This window comes from Schistocerca americana, chromosome 5 (genome assembly GCF_021461395.2).
Source record: "Schistocerca americana isolate TAMUIC-IGC-003095 chromosome 5, iqSchAmer2.1, whole genome shotgun sequence".
NCBI lineage: Eukaryota > Metazoa > Arthropoda > Insecta > Orthoptera > Acrididae > Schistocerca > Schistocerca americana.
In genome coordinates, this window is record NC_060123.1 from 705130183 (window position 1) to 705150280 (window position 20098).

Genomic DNA, 20098 nt, shown 5'->3' on the forward strand with positions numbered 1-20098 from the left:
CTTGAACCAAGTGTTAGCTATGATTAAGTTGTGCTCTGTGCAAAATTCTACCAGGCAGCTCTCTCTTTCATTTCTTAGCCCCAATCCATATTCACCTAGTACGTTTCCTTCTCTCCCCTTTCCTACTACCAAATTCCAGTCACCCATGACTATTAAATTTTCATCACCCTTCACTATCTGAATAATTTCTTTTATTTCATCATACATTTCTTCAATTTCTTCGTCATCTGCACAGCTAGTTGGCATATAAACTTGTACTACTGTAGTAGGTGTGGGCTTCATATCTATCTTGGCTACAATACTGCGTTCACTATGCTGTTTGTAGTTGCTTACCTGCATTCCTATTTTCCTATTCATTATTAAACCTACTCCTGCATTACCCCTATTTGATTTTGTGTTTATAACCCTGTAGTCACCTGACCAGAAGTCTTGTTCGTCCTGCCACTGAACTTCACTAATTCCCACTATATCTAACTTTAGCCTATCCATTTCCCTTTTTAAATTTTCTAATCTACCTGCCCGATTAAGTGATCTGACATTCCACGCTCCGATCTGTAGAACACCAGTTTTTTTTTTTTTTCTCGTGATAATGACATCCTCTTGAGTAGTCCCCGCCCGGAGATCCAAATGGGGGACTATTTTACCTCCGGAATATTTTATCCAAGAGGACGCCATCATCATTAAATCATACAGTAAAGCTGCATGCCCTCGGGAAAAATTAGGGCCGTAGTTTCCCCTTGCTTTGAGCTGTTTGCAGTACCAGCACAGCCAGGCCGTTTCGGTTATTGTTACAAGGCCAGATCAGTCAATCATCGAGACTGTTGCCCTTGCAACTACTGAAAAGGCTGCTGCCCCTATTCAGGAACCACACGTTTGTCTGGCCTCTCAATAGATATCCCTGCGTTGTGGTTGCACCTACGGTACAGCTATCTGTATCGCTGAGGCACGCAAGCCTACCCACTAACGGCAAGGTCAAGGTCCATGGTCCATGTTGGGGGGGGGGGGGGGGGCAAGAGAGATATCAGATACTTAAAATGTAAGTATGTGGCAGAATCGACATCTCAAACTTTAACAACTAAAACTGATAACTAAAAGCAAAATGTGTGCAGCTTAAAAGCAGGAGTCAAGACACTCTGGTCATCAGGCAATGAGGACTGATGAATTGCAGCACATAACGAATGGATTTCAGGTGCTAATATCTGAATAAATAAGGAATAAAAGAGAAAAATACAGGGTGTCCCACTTGAAAGAGGCCCCACAGTCAAACATTTGCTTAATTTACACTTAAAGGTGTCATCCCTTGCTCATGGGGAAATAGAGTTGAATCACAAAAGATGTTGGAAGTGTCCACCGTTGACTTGTAAACATAGTTGAACATGATGCTGCAGATTCTTCAATGTTGCTGTCAGGACCTCTGGTGTCACTGCCTGGATTCAATAGATGATGTCCCCTCATAAATCTTTCAAGTTGTGTGGTTTGTTCCTGTAGACCTTGCCTTTTAGGCCATCCCATAGGAAAATATCAGGTAATGTTAAATCAGGTGATCTTTTGAAATCACTCTGTTGGGGAAAAATGATTCAACCTCAGACACGGTCACTCGAGATGTGTGGCATATGGTACTATCCTCATGGTACCAACTGAGGCTAAGTTCTTCATTGTCCAACTGGTTCATAAATTGCTGAAAACATTTTGATGTAAACTACACTTTTCATAGCAGACAAAAAAACGCACTGTGATATTGGACAGAACACACCAGTCTTTTGTGAACGCATGGGTTGCTCTACCAGTGCATGTGGATTTTCATTACACCACAAATATGTATTGTGAGAGTAGAGAGAGGTGGAAACATGCAAATCACTGAACCACATGTGCTGCAATATTTCTGACCCATGAGCAATAAATTGCTGAAACCAGTGGCAAAACATAATGCATTTGTCTTCAGCATTGAAATTCAGTTCATGAACAACTGTAACCTTGTATGGACAAATATCAGCTTTTCTTCACAGCTCTCTCAGTGTGCTCCATGACATTCCACATTCCTGAGATAAACATAAATGGTTCAAATGGCTCTGAGCACTATGCGACTCAACTGCTGAGGTCATCAGTCGCCTAGAACTTAGAACTAATTAAACCTAACTAACCTAAGGACATCACACACATCCATGACCATAGCGGTCACGCGGTTCCAGACTGAAGAGCCTTTAACCGCACAGCCACATCGGCCGGCAAGATAAACATAGAACAGACTTGCAGGAGAGACCAACAATCACTGTTTCATGCCAACAGCCCCTATCATGAGGATAAAACACCATTACACTGCTCCCCATCTCATTCAATAATTCTTGTATGCACCATTTAGATGGTATATGGTGGTCACCACATGATTCAACAAACATTCGCTGACATGTCTTAATGGAACAAGTAATCAATGTAATGTTAATGAACAAAGTAAGAGCATATGGACTATCAGACCAATTGTGTGATTGGATTCAAGAGTTCCTAGATAACAGAACACAGCATGTCATTCTCAATGGAGAGAAGTCTTCTGAAGTAAGAGTGATTTCAGGTGTGCCACAGGGGACTGTCATCTGACTGTTGCTATTCACAATATATATAAATGACCTTGTGGATGACATCGGAAATTCACTGGGGCTTTTTGCAGATGAAGCTGTGGTGTATCGAGAGGTTGTAACAATGAAAAATTGTACTGAAATGCAAGAGGATCTGCAGCGAATTGACGCATGGTGCAGGGAATGGCAATTGAATCTCAATGTAGACAAGTGTAATGTGCTGTGAATACATAGAAAGATAGATCCCTTATCATTCATTTACAAAATAGCAGGTCAGCAACTGGAAGCAGTTAATTCCATAAATTATCTGGGAGTACGCATTAGGAGTGATTTAAAATGGAACGATCATATAAAGTTGATCGTTGGTAAAGCAGATGCCAGACTGAGATTCATTGGAAGAATCCTAAGCAAATGCAATCCGAAAACAAAGGAAGTAGGTTGCAGTACGCTTGTTCACCCACTGCTTGAATACTGCTCAGCAGTGTGGGATCCGTACCAGATAGGGTTGACAGAAGAGATAGAGAAGATTCAACAGAGAGCAGTGCGCTTCGTTACAGGATCATTTAGTAATCGTGAAAGTGTTATGGAGATGATAGATAAGCTCCAGTGGAAGACTCTGCAGGAGAGATGCTCAGTAGCTCAGTACAGGCTTTTGTTAAAGTTTCGAGAACATACCTTCACTGAAGAGTCAAGCAGTATATTGCTCCCTCCCATGTATATCTCGCGAAGAGACCATGAGGATAAAATCAGAGAGATTAGAGCCCACACAGAAGCATACCGACAATCCTTCTTTCCACGAACAATACGAGACTGGAATAGAAGGGAGAACCGATAAAGGTACTCAAGGTACCCTCTGCCACACACCATCAGGTGGCTTGCAGAGTATGGATGTAGATGTAGATGTAGCATCCAATATTGTTTCACAAGAAACATTCTCTTTGACAGGTTATTGATACATTGTCACTAAACATTGAACACTGAGCTCCTGGCAAAGCAATGTAAGGAAACACATTGTTGTGTCAGACGATTTTGCAGTTGCAGTTGCTGTTATGGCATAAAGTCAAGCACCAGTACACCAGTCAGGAACAAGAGAGCAGAGAGGGATGTGAAGAAGACATCAGCCAGTTGCACATTGACCGACCTCTCCCCAGGACAACAATGCGACAGCAGTGTCTCCTATGCAAAGAAAACATAAGTGTTATGCCCTATTGGCCACAGCCCAGAAGCTTCAAGACTAGCGACCTCAATAGAAGTGTCAACTATATTACTTCACTTGTATTAGGAATTGTATTTACTGAAGAGATTTCTCATTTTACATGTCGCTCTTTGCTTGCAACGTATCTACATACTTCTCAAAGTTAAGTATTGTCATTTGTCTTACTGTAATAAAAACTCATTATTCTGATTTGTTTGAATGTTGTCTAGCAATCAGAGAAAGCAGGTTTCCTAAATTTGCCATAATTGACTACTAGGCAGAATTCAACAGTTGCCTAGTCAAACATCACAGTTACATGGCGGAATTTCTGTGGCATTACTACAAATGAGAGTGGAGCCTCTTTCAAGTGGGGCACCTTGTATTTTAGCTTGTAAGTATTTTTACCACCATGAACTATGGAAATTGCCAAGGGGAGGTGGCTTGCACACTGTGGTGATGTAGATAGCTGTATTGTAGGTGCAGGTGCAACCACAATGGAGAGGTATATGTGGAGAGATCAGACTAACCCACAGTTCCTGAAGAGAGTAGCAGCCTTTTCAGTAGCTGAAAGCAAGTAGAAACTATAGTGGTTATCTTTTTTACCAAGCACATACAACTCTACTGTATGGCATCTCCCTAGGTAAAATAGTCTACTATTTGGATGCCCAGAACAACTCAGGAGCACATTGTCATCTGTAAAAACAAAACTGGCATGTTATGGGCCATAGTGTGAAATGTTAGATCCTGTAATTGTGTGAGTAGTTTAGAGGAGCGGATAGGTGAAAGTTAAATGTTGTGGGAATTAGCTAAATATGGTGGTAGGAAGAACTGGACTTCAGGTCAGGTGGGTAGAGGGTTATCAACACATCATCAAATAGGGAAAATGCATGAGCAGGCATAGTAATGGATAAGAAAATGGGATTGTGGGGAAGCTACTATGAAGAACATAGTTGATGTTTATCAGAGCCAAGATAGGCACTAATCCAACACCTATCACAGCTGTACAAGCCAGTGAAAATTTATTTGTAATGGGTGTCTAGAGTTCAGCAGTAGGAAAAGGAAGAGAAGAAAAAATAGCATAACAACATGGACTGAAGTAAAGGAATGAATGAGAAAACAACCTGGTAGAATTTTGCACAGAGCATAATTTAGTCATCACTAACATTTGGTTTAAGTTTCATGAAGGAAGTTATACGTTGAAGAGATCTGGGGACACCAGAAGGCTTTGGATTGATTACGTAATGGTAAGACATATTCTGAGGGCAGATTTTAAACTATAAGACATTTCCAGAGGCAGATGTTGACTCTGGCCATAATTTATTGGTTATATACTCCAGATTCAAACTCAACAAATTTGAAAATGGTGGGAAACTAAGGAGATAGGATCTGGATAAATTGAGGTAACCAGGGATTGTTGATAATTTTAGAGGGAACATTAGATACCATTGGACTACAACAATAGCAGATAAATGGGGGTCTTAGATAGAGGAAATAGGGAGTGCAGCAAAGGACTACATCTGCAAAAAAGCAAGACCTAGTAGAAATCCTAGGATGACACCAGAGATATTGACATTAATTCATGAAAGGAGGAAATACAAACATGCAGCAAATGAAGTAGGCAACAGCGAATGCAGCTGTCTAAAAAATGAGTTTGACAGAAAGTGCAAAATGATTGAGTAGGAATGTCTGGAGGACAAATGTAAGGCCGTAGAAGCATGCACAGACCTTTGGGTACAGATGTATGTATATCAGGATTTCAAATGGCAAGCAAGGAAAGGAAAGCTGAAAGTTGGAAGGAACATACAGAGGGTATATATAAGGGTAACTAACTGGCAAATGATATTTTAGAAAGAGAAGAGAAGTTGAAGATGATATGAGAGAAGATCTTGATGGAACACTGAAAGTCTTAAGTGAAATCAAGTTCACTGGTAATGGATGAAATTCCCTTAGAAAACGTGAGATCTGTAGAACAGCCAGCCAAAACAAAAATTTTCCACCTGGTGTGTAAGATATATGAGACTGACAAAATATCCTCAGATTTCCACTTTCAAAGAAGGCAGGTGCTAACAGGTGTGAGTATTACCAAACTTCAATAAGTCATGCAAAATATTCATAACATTTGTGGATTTACAGAAAGTATTTGACAAGAGTGATCTGACTACACTCTTTGAAATTCTGAAGGTGTCAGGGATAAAATGCAGAGAGAAAAAGGTTATTTACAGGTTGTACAGAAACTAAACCACAGTTACAAGAGTCAAAAGACTTGAAAGGGGAACAGTGGTTCAGAAGAGAATGAGACAGATTTGTAGCCTATCTCTGATATTCAGTCTTTGAAATGAGTAATCAGTGAAGAAAAGAAAGGAAAACTTTGAAAAAAGGGAATTAAAGCTTAGGGAGAACAGATTAAACTTTGTAGTTTGCTGATGACATTGTCGTTTTGTCATGATATGACAAAGGGTTTGGAAGGACATATGAATGGGGTGGATAATGTTTTCAAAAGAAATTGGAAGACAAATGTCAACAAAAGTAAAATAATGATAGTGGAATGCAGTCAAATAGTAGGGTGGTGGACAGTGAGGTGCTGCTGCGGAGTGCGAAGGAATGAGATGGAGGGAGAGGTCAGGGCAGATGTGTGCAGTCAGGTGATTAGACGGTGGGGGAGGGGGGGGGGGGGTTGCAGATTCATAGATTTGGAGAAGGCTTTCATCATATGATATGATAGATTTGGAGAAGGCTTTTATAATATGGTATGGAATAAAATGTTCCTCGTTCTCAGGCAATATGTTGTCAGGTACAGGAGTGGAGGGGTAATCCATTTTCTTAATATGAATATGTGAAGCAGAGTGAAATAGTCAGCACTGACTGCAAAATCAGGAAAGATGATAGGCAACACTGATGAGTGGCACCACTGATATTGAGTATACAAATAGAAGAGGCAATGAGGGAATTGGAAGACTGTCTCTATATGGGAGGTTTTTGTCTGAGAGAGTACAAATCAGAATTATATGGATTACTGATTACATAGCAGTACTTGCCAAAAATGAATGGGAACTGAGTCAGGTGGTAGACTGAGTGCTAGCTTGTGATTATAATTTGCACATAAACAAAAAAGGAACTAAAACAATGGTGGGCACAGAAGGTCAAATTTTAAACTCGAATGTGGAACACTTGAAGAGGTAAATGAATAATTCTACTTTGTAAGTAGAATAGATAAATAAGAATAAAGAAGAACTGAATAAGAATAAGAAATAAGAAAGAATAAGAAATAAAATATAATTAAGAAGAAAGAAGAAAGAGCTAAGAAATCACTAATGGCAGGGATTTCACAAGGCCAAAAAGATTTCTATCGAAATAAATAGCTATTATGAGCCAAAATTATAGATGTTCAGATCAGAAAGAGATTCACAAAATGTTATCAGGTACAAAACATGGGCAACTAAAAACACAGAAATGAAGTAATTTAAAAATTTTTGAAATGTGTCATTAGAGGAGACTGTTGAAAATGCGGTGGATTAGTTATTAATGAAGGAGTTATTAATGAAGGAGTTGTACAGTGAATTAAGGAGAAAAAATGAATTTTGAAGAACATAGTGAATCAAAGACATGGCATGCTTGGCAGATATTTAGACATGAGGTGTTCCTGAAAACTGACTTAAAGGAGTGGTAGAGGGAAATAACTGCAGGGGCAGTCATAGGTATGAGTACACATTTCAGATCATTAATGATGAGGCATATAGCAGTTGCAGCTGGGCTGAAATGAAGAGCAGGAAAGCTGGAAAGTGACCAGAAAGTGACCCTGCATCAAACCGATTTCAGGGTTGATGATCTAAACAAAACAACAGCATCATAGTGATCTGTACTTCAGTTATAAGTTATTAATGAAGTTTTACAGTGAATCAGCAAGAAAAAATGAATTATGGAGAACACAGTGAATCAAAGACATGGCAGGATAATACATACATGTGCCTACATTGCCCTTTTATTAGAGCCCTATTGGGCAGGCAGGGGATGAAGAGAGAGGGGGGGAGGTTGGGAGGGGGGGGGGGGGGGGCAGGCAAACTCCATCCCGTCCTACACACTTAATGCCTTGTGGAGAAGAACTGCACAGAGGAAGTGCTCCCTACTTCCTTCGTACAGAGTGGTTTCAATGCATCTATGGATGCTCTGTGCTTCATACCAAAAATGTGAACCACAGATAAGAAATGCTTAAATGTTTTATGTAGTTGGAATCATTCCTCATTGTTCTAGAACATAAAAACTGAACTTGTCATAATGAAATGATACACACTATTACTGAATAGCTAATACTGCAATACAATATTGACTCAGTTGCATAAATTGGCAGCTAATGGGGAAACCATAAATGGCCCAAAATCTTTTCACCTCTACCAGTAAAAGACCAGGTAGCTGAAGAAATGATCTGATAAAACACTCACCTAACTTCCCGGACACCTACCTTTACCCACAAAACACACACACACATTGTAAATCTTGTTTAACTGATTCAGAAGTCTATTTTTATACTTACGTATAAGACTCAGGCCGGGGACCAGATGATGGTGCGTAGTAGCGGCATAATGTATAGCTCTTTCCATTTTTCTCAACAGCTACAGTTCTGTTTGACATCCAAAATGAAAACTCCTTGTCCATAGTATCTATGTACTGCTTTATTGTCATTTGTGCTTCATGTGGCTTCACATAAGTAGTATAGGAATAAATCATGGGTACAAACATAGGTGGCTGTGAACGTTCTAAGTAGTATACACGACCACCATTTGGTATGTGGCCTATATCTTCTACCATATGAGCAAAGTTGGCAATAATGCCTTTTGCTGTTTCCTTCATGCCACATATCAGAATGCCATTAACAATCCAGTAGGTGTCCCAGTAGTAATATTCCCGAAAGCGTCCTCCAGGTATTATGAAACCATTTGGGACATATATCAGGGAATATCTGTCAGGATTTTCTTTCACATCATCTGAAATTCTTCGAGCCAACACTTTCCACATGTCATTTAAATAGTAGCCCCAGTTTCTCAGATCTGGATCCCTAATAGTGTTTAGACTAGATGGATTTTTTACCCAATCTGGAGGAGTCCATTCTTCCAATTCCTTGCCCTCTTCAAAATGATCAGAAACAAAGTTCCGTATTTGTTCTTGTGAGGGTGAGCCATTTGTTGAGTCCATCAAGGTTTGGAATTCAGACAGAATTTCTTGTGATGGTTTTTTCTGTTTCATGTCCACAAAAGTTTTGTCATCGCTGTAAATTTTGCTCTTCTGCACAGTGTCTAATAAGGATCCCTGGCAGTAAATCTGGCTGTAAAAAAGCAGAATACAAAAAAAAATTAAATGCCGTTTTCATAATAATTTCCAGTTTGCAAACTAACTATTTGTATAAGGTGAGTCTGAAGGCAACTAAAGAAAATTATGGAGGTTTCTTCATGACTTATTCTGAGTAACTGTGATTTATTCAGGTTTTTACACTAGCTACCTTTATTTCAGTGTGAATACTTTCACAACAATGAAGAAGCCTGTAGTATGCAATCACTGAAAATACAACATGAAGCATTAAGTGATTCAAGAAACTTCACGTGCAAAAATACTCTAAAAAGCCAAGTCACATGGCACAGCTGACAGGGAGATGCCTAAATGCAAGAGTCTTTCTTTATTCTTCACACAGAGTGGCTGCCTTCCTTCACAAAGTGTGAGAGCTATGTGTATCTGTTACATATGGGTAAGTTTAATGGGTACATGTGTAGCAGAGTGCCATATTTCTGTCAGATGACAGCTAGAGAAGAGAGAGGGAGAATCTCCAACCTGGAATACAACTGACTCGTTTGAATAGCATCCAGGGCTTTGCTGAATTCAACAGTGTTACGTGCCCTCACTTCATGAGGTCCTACTGATAGGTTTGGAATTTAATTCAGAATACTGGCACAAGACTGTTGATCAGGAACTTTACACCACCAGCTCTCCTTCCATTTGCCATAAAGGCAAAGTACTCTGATGTGGTTGCTATGGCAGCAGGAGCAGCTCTACACAGTGTTTTTGTGCCACTCTTCCATTACACTGAATGGACCTGTACATGAGGTACAAATCAGAGAACTCTTCATCAGTAAACCTATCCATAAAGTTTTGTGTCACTGTAAGTATATAACTAAGATTGGTAGAGAAATGAATGTGAGACAGAAACAAGTAATACTGAATGTGTGTTTGAGGATGAAGAGTAAAGTGGGCATTACTGTTGTCAATAGCAAATTTTGTATTACTGGTGGCAACAGTAAGTATCATGACTGAATGGAACAAATTCGTTACTAAGAAAGAGACACAGCTCATATTGTCAACATCTGCAGTGTTGTGCAGATATTTTCATTACAATAAAGATGCGTAGGTGAATGGGAACAAGAAATTAAATAAAGTGAAATTACTATTTAATAAGCCTCATGAGGCTTTGGATGCCTTATTGAAAATACTCAAAAAATATCTCTGAAAAACTTGAAATTTTGTCAGTGAAGTGTAGGCTCAGCTCTTATATGCAAAGTAACATGAAACTGCTTCCATTCATTTCATTCATTCATTCATTCATTTATGGCAATCCACAGATACTGTCACATAGGGGTACCTTCAGGAATTTTCTATCAGTTAAAGGATACATCAACAAAGAGAAGCAGTTGCTATTAATTAATTCTGTACATTATTTTAAAGAATAAGTTTTATTACAGTTCTGTGAACTATTTTTGCTTGTTCAGACTAAACTGAAAATAATAAAATTAGCAGAGCATATGTTAATCTTCAAAAAGCTATGCTGAAGAGAAGCTGTTTTTTCTATTACTGCTTGCTTATTTATTTTTGTAGTTAAGCATCATTTTTTGCCAAAAGAAACATGGACAACTTGTTCCTGTTGAAGAAACACACCACACGCATATTTCTTACAATAAGGAAGTAAGCCTCAGAAACTCACCGGTTTATTGTTTTTTGTATTGAAAGGTAAAACCGCTTGACAAAATTAGAATATTATGAGATGGAATTGTTGGTCAGCACTTATCCCCAGGCTTAAGAGAATGAGTATTTAGTGCTGACAGTACACATTAAAAAGTACAAAATTCTACCATAGGTTAGAGAAAAAATAATTTGTTCCTTCTTCACGGAGCAGAGGGGAGAAGGTTGAGAAGGGCAGGATGAAATCCTCAAAATAAGTGGGTCACTATCAACCTGATATTAGCACAAAGATGTTAGAGGCCATATGTGCATGTATTGTGCATGTTTGAACTGCTTTGTCCAACAGCTTAGTCTACTTACGAATTTACTTTTAAATATGATTGTTTGCTACTCAGTTCCTCCTCCATGTGGTGAGTAGCCTTCCACCCTAATTTGTGATGTTGAAGGTACTTGTGGTTCAGAAAGCTAAGAGAGTGTTGGGTATTTTTATTCTTATCTGTCAGCAGCACTAAATATACTGTCTCCTTCAGATAAAGTCTGTCTCAGAATTCTGTTGTCTGTTTGCTCATATATCAGAAGAATTATCTTTTTGGGCAGTGAACTTTAAGTAAACAATCTGAATATCAGAAATGAGCAGTAAGAATATTTTGTGAAGTAGTCAGTTGCTCATCTTCCAGATCTTGGAATTCTTACACACTTGATTCAATACATTTACTCCTTAATGGTTTCTGTTCTTAACATTAAAAATTAGATTCAACTGAACTGTGAGCTACACACATGTAAGATACAACACAAAAGTAGTTTATTATGTACACTCCTGGAAACTGAAATAAGAACACCACGAATTCATTGTCCCAGGAAGGGGAAACTTTATTGACACATTCCTGGGGTCAGATACATCACATGATCACACTGACAGAACCACAGGCACATAGACACAGGCAACAGAGCATGCACAATGTCGGCACTAGTACAGTGTATATCCACCTTTCGCAGCAATGCAGGCTGCTATTCTCCCATGGAGACGATCGTAGAGATGCTGGATGTAGTCCTGTGGAACGGCTTGCCATGCCATTTCCACCTGGCGCCTCAGTTGGACCAGCGTTCGTGCTGGACGTGCAGACCGTGTGAGACGACGCTTCATCCAGTCCCAAACATGCTCAATAGGGGACAGATCCGGAGATCTTGATGGCCAGGGTAGTTGACTTACACCTTCTAGAGCACGTTGGGTGGCACGGGATACATGCAGATGTGCATTGTCCTGTTGGAACAGCAAGTTCCCTTGCCAGTCTAGGAATGGTAGAACGATGGGTTCAATGACGGTTTGGATGTACCGTGCACTATTCAGTGTCCCCTCGACGATCACCAGTGGTGTACGGCCAGTGTAGGAGATCGCTCCCCACACCATGATGCCGGGTGTTGGCCCTGTGTGCCTCGGTCGTATGCAGTCCTGATTGTGGCGCTCACCTGCACGGCGCCAAACACGCATACGACCATCATTGGCACCAAGGCAGAAGTGACTCTCATCGCTGAAGACGACACGTCTCCATTCGTCCCTCCATTCACGCCTGTCGCGACACCACTGGAGGCGGGCTGCACGATGTTGGGGCGTGAGCGGAAGACGGCCTAACGGTGTGCGGGACCGTAGCCCAGCTTCATGGAGACAGTTGCGAATGGTCCTCGCCGATACCCCAGGAGCAACAGTGTCCCTAATTTGCTGGGAAGTGGCGGTGCGGTCCCCTACGGCACTGCATAGGATCCTACGGTCTTGGCGTGCATCCGTGCGTCGCTGCGGTCTGGTCCCTGGTCGACGGGCACGTGCACCTTCCGCTGACCACTGGCGACAACATCAATGTACTGTGGAGACCTCACGCCCCACGTGTTGAGCAATTCGGCGGTACGTCCACCCGGCCTCCCGCATGCCCACTATACGCCCTCGCTCAAAGTCCGTCAACTGTACATACAGTTCACGTCCACGCTGTCGCGGCATGCTACCAGTGTTAAAGACTGCGATGGAGCTCTGTATGCCACGGCAAACTGGCTGACACTGACGGCGGCGGTGTACAAATGCTGCGCAGCTAGCGCCATTCGACGGCCAACACCGCGGTTCCTGGTGTGTCCGCTGTGCCGTGCGTGTGATCATTGCTTGTACAGCCCTCTCGCAGTGTCCGGAGCAAGTATGGTGGGTCTGATACACCGGTGTCAATGTGTTCTTTTTTCCATTTCCAGGAGTGTACTTTGAAGGGAGAGGGGCAAGAAAGGAAAGGAAAGGGAACGAACTTTGATGTCAGCTGCATTGGGACTTCATGTGGAAACAGTGGTGACGAGTAAAATTGTGTGCCAGACTGGGATTCAAACCCAGGATCTCCTGCTTATTAGGCAGTTGGGTTAACATTGCACCATTCAGACACAGTGTTTGTCTCAGCTACACAGCCTACCTTGGTACACCCCTCAGCCAACCCTCATTCCCACCTACCTGCAGTCATTGTTCGTGTCCTCCATATTTGCTACTTTGAGGTTCTGAAAGGAGGTTGAACATAATTGTGTGTCTGCACTGAAGGCAGTGGATTCGTTACCCATCAAGGTGAATCAATTATATGAATGTGTGGCTGTCTGTTATTTCAGACATGCTTGAAAGAATAGAGGCCATGCATTCATAAAACAAAAATAGTTTTCATGTAAACTTTGCCTTCTTGTTTATGGTTCAGAGAGGAGTTATGTGCTTTTGAGCTAAAGTATTCAAGTTCCTATCTAAGAGAAATCAAGAAATTAGGGATCTCAACCAGCTTAAATGAAAATTAAAAACTTACCTCATGAGCCACTTTTCCAACAAATTATGTGAAAAGCTATTCTTGAGGGTAGAAAAGTTCTGTTAGCTACATGGTGTAGTGGTATTCATTGTAAAGCTGCACAACAACTAGTAATGTATGTGGATGGGATCAGAATGTAATTGTCTAAGTAACTAATTTCCCAGTGATATGCCAGTGTAGCCAAATAACTAATGAATTACCTACAGAGGACAAACAGCAGCTGCGGAGTTTAACTGAGGGATCAACAGCATTCTTGAAAGCAGCAGCTTTCTTTTTAATTTACTTAAGTTTAACTGGCATAAGCATGCACAGGACTAAGCAGTATGGTAACAGAATGTTGTTCATACAGTGCACAGAATATGCTTCTGTGACTTGCTTGTCTTTTGTGACTGAATGCACCCCATCCCAGTACTACTGAGGAAAACCCCCTAGCAGTACGGAGAACTGAATCTGGCTCCTCCGCATGGCAGTCGATTATGCTGACAACTTGGCTGGAGGTGGATAGATATCAATAAGGAACAGCACTTGTACCAAACAATATTTTTGATTGTAGCAATAAAAAATATTGCACCCAAGATATCAGTTTTATTATGAGGATCACTGCTGTATGATTAAGAATTAGAGTTACAATATATGTGCATTATTTGATGTCAGTTATTTTTATATTTCCATTTTTAGTGTCATGGGGGTGGCTATTGAGAGTGCTATGTAAGGATCTGGCTATCTAGCATGCTACGTAAGGGTCATAAGTGCAGTACTGTCACTCTACTGTATAGGGGGGCAAAGAATGTACTTATTGTTTATAATTAAATGATAGAGGAACTCTGGCTCAAGTTTAAAAGAATAGTTGACCATGCCTTGGATAGATATGTATGCAGTAATACAGTTCTTAGTGGGAGGGATCCCCCATGGTATACAGTTACTGTAAAAAGAAGTTATGTGAAACAAGACATAGGACTATAGATATGGAGATGCTGAATGAAATGCATTTGGCTGTCAGGAGAAGAATGCATGATGCCTTCGATGACTACTGTATCAGAATACTGTTAACTGACAATTCACAAAATCCAAAGAAATTCTGGTCTTTTGTAAAGACTGTTACTGGCACCAAAGTTGGCATTCAGTCCCAAGCAAATGAGTTAGGAACTGAAATGTAGGGTACCAAGGCAAAAGATGAAACGCTTAACTCTGTTTTCATTTGTTCCTTTACAAGGGAAAACCCAGGAGAATTGCCCCAATTTAATCCTCGTACCACTGAAAAGATGAATAAAATAAGTATTAGTGTCAGTGGTGTTGAGAAAAATCTAAAATGGTTAAAATTGAACAGAGCTCCAGGCCTCAGATGTAGTGCTTCACAGATAACTGTGGTCAGTTCTTGGAGAAAGGCAGAAGTCACATTTGTCTACAGGAAGGGTAATAGAAGTGATCGATAAAACTACTGTCCAATACCCTTGACATCAATTTGTTATAGAATTGTAGAACATATTCTGATCTCAAACATAATGGGATATCTTGAAGAGAATGACCTCCTCATACTGAAAGCTTTGGATCAAGGCAGTCAGGTAGATGCAGCATTTGTTGATTTCCTAAAAGCATTTTTAACTCATTATCACAACTACGCTTATTGTCAAAAGTACAATCATATGGGGTACAATCACGAGGCTGAGGAATTGCAGATGTTTTGTGTGGTCCAATGAGGTGCAGTTAGATTGTAACATTACTATGAACCATCACAGCTATTACTGTCCTCATGAAAATCTCACATTCATGTGAGCAAGGCAGTGAAATTATCAGAGCTTAATACATGGTGTCATCTGTTGCATGTTTTGATTAGTACCTTCGGATCAGGCATAACTTGGTATGCTTGTCAGGGATTTTGGCTGTCAACCAAATACTGTGTGGAGATGAAATGTTTCACACGCAACAAGATGCAGCCTGTAATGAAACTGGACTTGTGTCACACTCTGTCTAGTGTATAACACATGTCATCATCTTAGTTCAGATCTGCCAAGCCAGGTCTGGGTCACGTATCTGTGATTTCTGAGTGTTGTAATACCCACTGCCTACATGTGCAATTCTGCTAATATTATTTATTCACTCATAAATTATTCATATAAGATTGACACGATGCAACTTTGGTTAATTTAATAATAAGCACTAAGTAAACAATGCTTTGATGTCACTGTTGGCATGTGGTACATTTATTGTGATAATATCAACAGAGTTGAGAGGGCTGTCAGCAATGAGTACATATTGGATTGCAACTGCTAGTCATTTCCATGTTCTGAGTGTGTTTACAGTGCAGAGAGAGATGTAGATTGTATTTAACCCTTTATTAATAAATACTCTGAACATTGAAGTTGTTTACAATTGTTTGATGAAAAGAAGCAATGAACAATGAAACTGAATGCTTAAATAAAAATAAAACTTGAGAACTGGTAAGTAATCTAGTGAATCTAAACATTCTTGATGTAAAGTAGGTTTTTATGAGAAAATCAGATGTCACTTGTAAAGCAAGATTAGTTTTAAGGGGCTTTCAACAGAATGAGATTGTGGATGATATATGTTCACCATCTGCCGGGATGCAAACAATGAAAGTGTTGTTATCAAAAAGTCTTTACTGTAGAACCAATTGATGTACAGACTGCATTTCTAAACCATGAAGTTTTCTTGGAAATTTATGTAAACAAATGTCCAGGATATGAGGATGAAACAGGTTGAGTCTGTAGGTTACTTAAGGTATGGAAATGGAAATGTCGTGTGACTAGGGCCTCCAGTCAGGTAGACCATTCACTGTTTGAGAGAATGTCCTCAAGCACAATGCCATTGCCTGGAAGAGTTTTTAAAAAGTCTAGGTTCTAAAAAAAGTAAATATGATTATTACCTATATGTACTGATGGCTGCAAATAATATAATTGTATTTGTCGATGATTTGCTAATTTGAGGTAAAAGAAAAATGTTGAATACAAGAAATAAATAATCCATTATTTAAGCAATTTGAAATGAAAGTTTTAGATGAAGTAAGCAATTATCTTGGGGTAAACATTGACCATAATTATGCAGAGAATGCAGTGGCTCTTGGTCAGGAAAACTGAATCGATCACTTGCTGAGAAATAACAGATTGAACAATCAAAGTTGCATAGTATATCCATGCAAGTTAATTTGAAATTAAAACCAGCACAATTTGAGCAGATTTCAGTGTTGTTACAATTACATTCACTTTACGTATGCTTTGTGAATACTGAAATATTTGTATCAAACAAAAGGTTTTAAGTTAACATTTTGAAGGACTGAAAATATTAATCTCTTAAATTCTTTTGTAGATAAGGACTGGGCAGGTGACTGTATAGAATTTAAGTCTACAGCAGGCTATGTAATTAACTTATGCAGAACTGTCACACTTTGGAAATCTAAGAAACAATGTATGTGTTACAAATTCTTATTTTTATGTGGAAATGTAGCACTGTCAGGAGCTGTCACTGAGATCAAGTTAATTCTGGATATTTTGAGTATTTTTGATGCAAAGCCTGGCAAGCCTGTTAAAGTATATGAAGACAACTCAGGTGTAGACGGTATTGCTATATATTGTAACATTACTAAAAGTTCAAAGGATAATGGCATAGACTACCATTTTGTGAATGAGTCTTATATGTATGGGCTTATAGACATTTGTAAAGTGAATTCATAAAACAATGTAGCAACCATTTTTTAAATCTTTGAGAAAGGGTAAATTTGAATAATTTAGAGAAATGTTTGATGTAATTTGATTGTGATGTAAATATAAGGATTATGTATGGTTGTACAACAGTTAGTCAGTTTCTTGCCCTGAGCATTTGCTGAGTAAAGAGAGATGTAATTGTGTTAACTTTTTGTTAATAAATAAATATAAAAAGTTAACAGAATATTAACTATTGTATCAACTACTAAATAATGGTAAGAGCTAACTCCAAGATAGAAATCTACTACATTCTGACATCACATTTTGTGATACTTACGCACAAGAATGTGCACTAAATGTGATGCATTTTTCGCAGATCTTTTATGTAATTTATCACAAAACTGCAAATTTTCATAATGCACAAGTATAACAATGAAAGGTACCAAATATGATTTGTTAGCTTCATAAACAATTAGATGAACATGATGGCTGATCAGTTTTCTTTCCTTCTTTATCTATTACTCCATCCAAGACAGTAAATATTGTATGGATGGTCTCCAAAAGTGCATGTAAATTTACGGGAAACAATCCATGCAAAAGGAACATACAAAATTTTACATTAAGTAATACAAAGAATAATACATACAAAATTGTACAAAAATGTTCAAGGAATAATACTTGGTCATACAAGACACAGTCATACAATTTTTATATATGTATACTAACGGTATTGTATCTGCATAGTCTCTTTGCCCTAAAGCTTTACTTTTGTCTTCCCTAAACAGGAAGCACTTATATTCACTACAATAATTCAGTAAGGATTTTACCACACTGTCTATCAGATTTAAAAAATTAACAGAAACTTTAGGGGATGAAAGACAGTGTTTTCAGTTTTGCCTTAGTATAAACATTTCAGAATTATTTATTGGCCTAAATAGTCACTTACCAAGTAAAAACACTGTTCAAGTAGAAATTCTTTAAACTCTACTTTAAATCTGTTTTCACCTTGTAACTTTATGATGTTGGCTGGCAGTATGTTGTAGAGTTTTGTACCCATATAGCTCACAAGACTTTGTGTGTGTGTTCTTTTATTCGCTGGTATGGTGTGCTGTGCTATTCTGAATACTATAGTTATGCAAGTCGGCATTTGTCTGAAAATCTGTAAGATGGGCCCTAAAATATAAAACACATTTGTATAGGTATATAAGGAAGGTACTGTTAGTACTGTACCCGTCACTGCCAAATGTAGATGTTGGCGTGTGGTGGAGGGATGTAGGACATGGATGGACCCTGTCAGGGTGCACCATATTAAAACTCGGCCACGATCTTCAAGTGTATTATTATTTCCAGCTACAGTGCCACATTCCTCTCTATCAGTGTCACAGGGTCCCACGATGCCAAGGACACCACTTCACTGTCTGCAAAACACCTTGGCGTGGAAAGGCTAACTCAGCGACCCACGCAACATATTCCAGTGTGCTGGACGTGTACAGCCGCAGTGATTTGATGACATCAGGATGTGCCGGCAGCTGACTCAGTGGCCTTTACTTCAGAATGCCTCCAGCGTGTGTTGAAAGTGAACAAGACTGCCCTTGGTAGCAAGCCGTCGAGTTGCCAGTTACTGGCTGGCTACAGACCCTGCGTTGGCCTCAGAGGGTCAAACCAGTGACCCGTCGTGGACTGGAATGCTGCTGGCACCCAATCTGCTGCTGCATGTACCCAGTGGTGTGAGACGCCCCACTGTCCAGGGGAGCTGCCATCCTTGAATCCCCCTCGTTAGAAAACCAGCACCTACTTGTACGCAGCTATTTTGCTAACACACTGCTCCAAGTCATGTACTCATAACACATAGTTTGGGTCAGTGCGCCCCTTCTGCCTGAAACTTGCATCATGCAAACCACTGTGTTTACTCTTTTCAGAAGTTCTACAGCCCTGTGGCCTCCATTCTACTTCGCAATTGCTGGTAAGCGTGACTTACTGTCAACAGGCCCGTGCCTGGCTGTAACTTGTGCACTCAGAAATATTGCACTGAATCTAACTTTTTCCTATGTTAAACAGTGGTGCTGCTACATTATTCCCCCCTTCAGAAAGAACCTGTCCCCAGGTCGACCTCTAACTACTCTTAAACTTGTTTTGTTCATCCCATACTTATGACATATATACTAATACTATTAGGAAACTTTGGTGTGGCCTAATACACTTAAACGCATGACATGAGACAAAATGTAAAAAATCCTTACTGGATGACCACTCCACTTAATGCTCCATCAACCCCTTACCTACCCATCTTATGCCCTTGGTATCCAATCCACTGGTATCTGGACTACTATCTCCACATACCTCGAAAAATGGTCTATTATTGTCAGAATGAATCTGTTCCCCAATGGTGTTCGACTGAAAGATTCTAAGAAATTAATTCCCAACTCAGAAAATGGACATGTCGCTTCCGGCAACCATTGTAGCTGTATCCGTTTCCAACTCAAATCTGCTCTCTGGGCACATGGTATACTATTCTTGACATACTGATCCACTTCTACTTTCCTATCCATCCACCAATACCTGTCCGTCACTCTCCTACTCGTCGCTCTACTCCCACCATGACCAGATAACACGTGATCATGTGCTTCTTTTAAAAACTCATCTCTCAGCTTTGCTGGCACTTCTACCCTTGGCCCTAACTTCGTTTCCTTGCACAGAAGACTGTCGTACATATTAAATTGTGGCTGTGTCCAATGCAATTTACAATCATAGTCAGTGTCCTGTAATTCTTGCCATGCTGCTAGGTCATAACCTATGACTTCTACTTTTGCCACCTTTCTACTCAGTGTATCCGCATTACCGTGCTTCTTGCCAGGCTTGTGCACCACCTCATAGTAAAACGCACTAAGCCTCACAGCCCACCTAGAGAGTCTAGTGGACGGATCC

The 20098-nt window shown here is 39.9% G+C and overlaps 1 protein-coding gene across 1 annotated transcript in view; it reads right to left on the reverse strand.

The window, feature by feature from the left end:
- LOC124616645 (trehalase-like) overlaps positions 1 to 20098 on the reverse strand; it is a 319925-nt gene that overhangs the window by 158352 nt on the left and 141475 nt on the right. Inside the window, exon 2 of the mRNA XM_047144973.1 lies at positions 8294 to 9082. Within this exon, the coding sequence (XP_047000929.1) occupies positions 8294 to 9082 (789 nt within the window). The remainder of the gene's footprint in view (positions 1 to 8293; positions 9083 to 20098) is intronic.